Genomic DNA, 2,422 nt, shown 5'->3' with positions numbered 1-2,422 from the left:
CCACAAATGTACGAATAACGTAATTGAAGTTTTAGCAATGAAAACGACGTATTACTCAATTACAAAGAAATTTTAGCTTTTATGCTATGGTGTATAACTTGATTGTAAAATTTTGGCCACATTATAAGGCAAAAGATTTTTCAAACATGCACATATAGTTGCTTTTCTCCAAAAATTCTTATCACTCTGCTTCACTCCGAGCATTGTGTAACAAGACAATTATGTAGACAAACATAAGCAAATCATGAATAAGAGTATGGTTCTTTTTGAGTTTTATTGTTCCACCATGCCAACTGTCTTTTCAAATTAAATGAATGCTGTTGACTAAATCTTTGATAAAACATGTGACAAAAAAACTGATACAAACAAACGTAAAATAAAGACGATGGATCTATAATACTTTGCCATTTCTCATTATCTAAGGCGATGACTTTTCAAAGCTTATTTTCTATTATATCCTACAACTGTTCAATTCTTAGAATTACTAAAAGCTTTTCATCTGTTAGCTATTCACTAATTTAAAAGTTAACCCCGTAAAGCTAAGAGTCTTGAAGTTTCGAACCACTTCTGTTAGTTTTGTTTTTAGTAATGTGCACAGCTTGGACGTACAGATAAATTGGATGAATAAACGTACACAAAGTGGTGACGAACAATATTGTGTTAATAACAAAAAAATTACCATTGAAATAGGAATCAACCGCATAAAACAGGGGAATCTGAAGAGCAGCAATAATAGCTGCAATGCAAGTAGTTAAGCCATATAGAACACCAAAGTGTTCACTTGGGAAGCAGATGACGATAAAAGCAGAGTAACTTCCGTAAAGGAAGGAGCGGAAGCAGATTTGCAAAAAAAATGAAAGATATTGCAACTCTAATACCGGAATCAAGATACATGCAGAAAATAATGATGCAAACAGACTTGCTAAACCGAGACTAAGAGAGACGGCTTTTTGGTTTGTACTTTGCTCTGTGATTGCTTCATGTCGCAATCTGCGCTTGGCGAAGTCAATTAAAGCTCCACTCAATGGTGCAACCACAACTCCGCCTAATTGCATTAACCCAAACACGTTAATGTAGTGACTTTGAGTTGCCAATACGTTATTATGAATGAGATTGGTAAGCCAGGGATTGACTGATCCGTAAAAGAACCTGGTCCGTAACTGCAAAATCCCAACAAAAAGAAAATTCAAGAAAAACTTCAATGAAAGAATTGAGGTCTTCAGTGAAGGCGCTTCAGTCTTTTCGTGACGAACTAATGGAACTATTTCAGAAATTTCGCTGTTTTTGTTTAAACAAGAGCGAACTTCGTTGATACCATATTTGAAATCTTCGTTGATCTGATAAGGAACTTTGTACCTCGGTACAAGAAAAAACGTTCGAATAAGCATAAATATAGAACAAAATGAAAAAAAATATAAAATGGCTTTGAAGGAAACTTCATGGTCATAAGCTATCTTTGCTAAGGTAAAAATGAACGAAGAGGATTCGAACGCGCCATTAATGAGGGTGAGAGCACATCCCCTAAATTTTGGAAAAAAATTTCCTGATGGAATGTTAGTTAGCAGAAGTGCATATCCAGAGCATGCTATTAAAGTTACTGTCAAGTAAAGTATGTAAGATTCTTTAGGAGTCGTCATAGCGGTGATGATAAATGCAAGACAAAACAATATGGTCGCAATTGTACGAATTATCCAATTCCCACACTTGTCAAGTAGGCAGCCTGATATCAATGTACTGATACTTCCAACAAAAGCTGCAATCGTAAAAACAAGATTCAAGTTTTCTTGCTGGGAAGGACATGTCCATGAGTGGTTTGCTATTTGCTCGTGGCAGGATGAATTGAAATAATCTTCTCGTTCTAAAATGTAACTGAAAGAGCTCCAACCAAATATTATTCCGCCAAAACACAACGTTTCAACAAAGGCAGTAATACTTGACAACCAAAATTGTACTCTCATCGTTGAAGTGATTTGCTAAAAAAGTATTAAAACATCCAAAGTTATTCTTCACCAAATTTTCCTTCAACTGAGATAGTTCAAGAACATGCAAACAGCTCGAGTTCAACACATCGTTAGTGCACCAAAATATACAAACAAACAAAAAAACCTAAACAAAATCCTGCAATAATATAAAGCACTGAAGATGAATGCAATTTTGTTTACGAAATGTTTACTGAACATTAATTTGGCATCTACGTTTTGAAATCTTTATTGTTTGATGAGATTGATCAGACGTTCCATCCGTTTTACTCTTCATTATCTAACTTTGCATGCTGATGTAATAATTTTGTTTAAACCAGTAAAAAAGACGTTATAGAATAATAGCTTATAAATGGTTAAACATTTGCTAATAAATTAGAATTAAATGCTCTGTTGGAAGTGTTCCACTGCCATTGAACCCAAGAAGGGCTGGTTGGCATATA

General features: G+C 34.6%; 1 protein-coding gene across 1 annotated transcript; it reads right to left on the bottom strand.

The window, feature by feature from the left end:
• Positions 1-539: 539 nt before the first annotated feature.
• Positions 540-1,637, bottom strand: LOC145773842 (equilibrative nucleobase transporter 1-like). Its single transcript, XM_082584967.1, has one exon. It carries the CDS (start codon positions 1,635-1,637, stop codon positions 540-542), a length of 1,098 nt encoding a protein of 365 aa, XP_082441093.1.
• Positions 1,638-2,422: the final 785 nt, after the last annotated feature.

The sequence above is a fragment of the Aplidium turbinatum genome, chromosome 7 (genome assembly GCF_918807975.1).
Source record: "Aplidium turbinatum chromosome 7, kaAplTurb1.1, whole genome shotgun sequence".
NCBI classification, from domain to species: Eukaryota; Metazoa; Chordata; class Ascidiacea; order Aplousobranchia; family Polyclinidae; genus Aplidium; species Aplidium turbinatum.
Note: the sequence above shows the minus strand (reverse complement) of the source record. Positions and strands in the feature narration are given on the sequence as shown.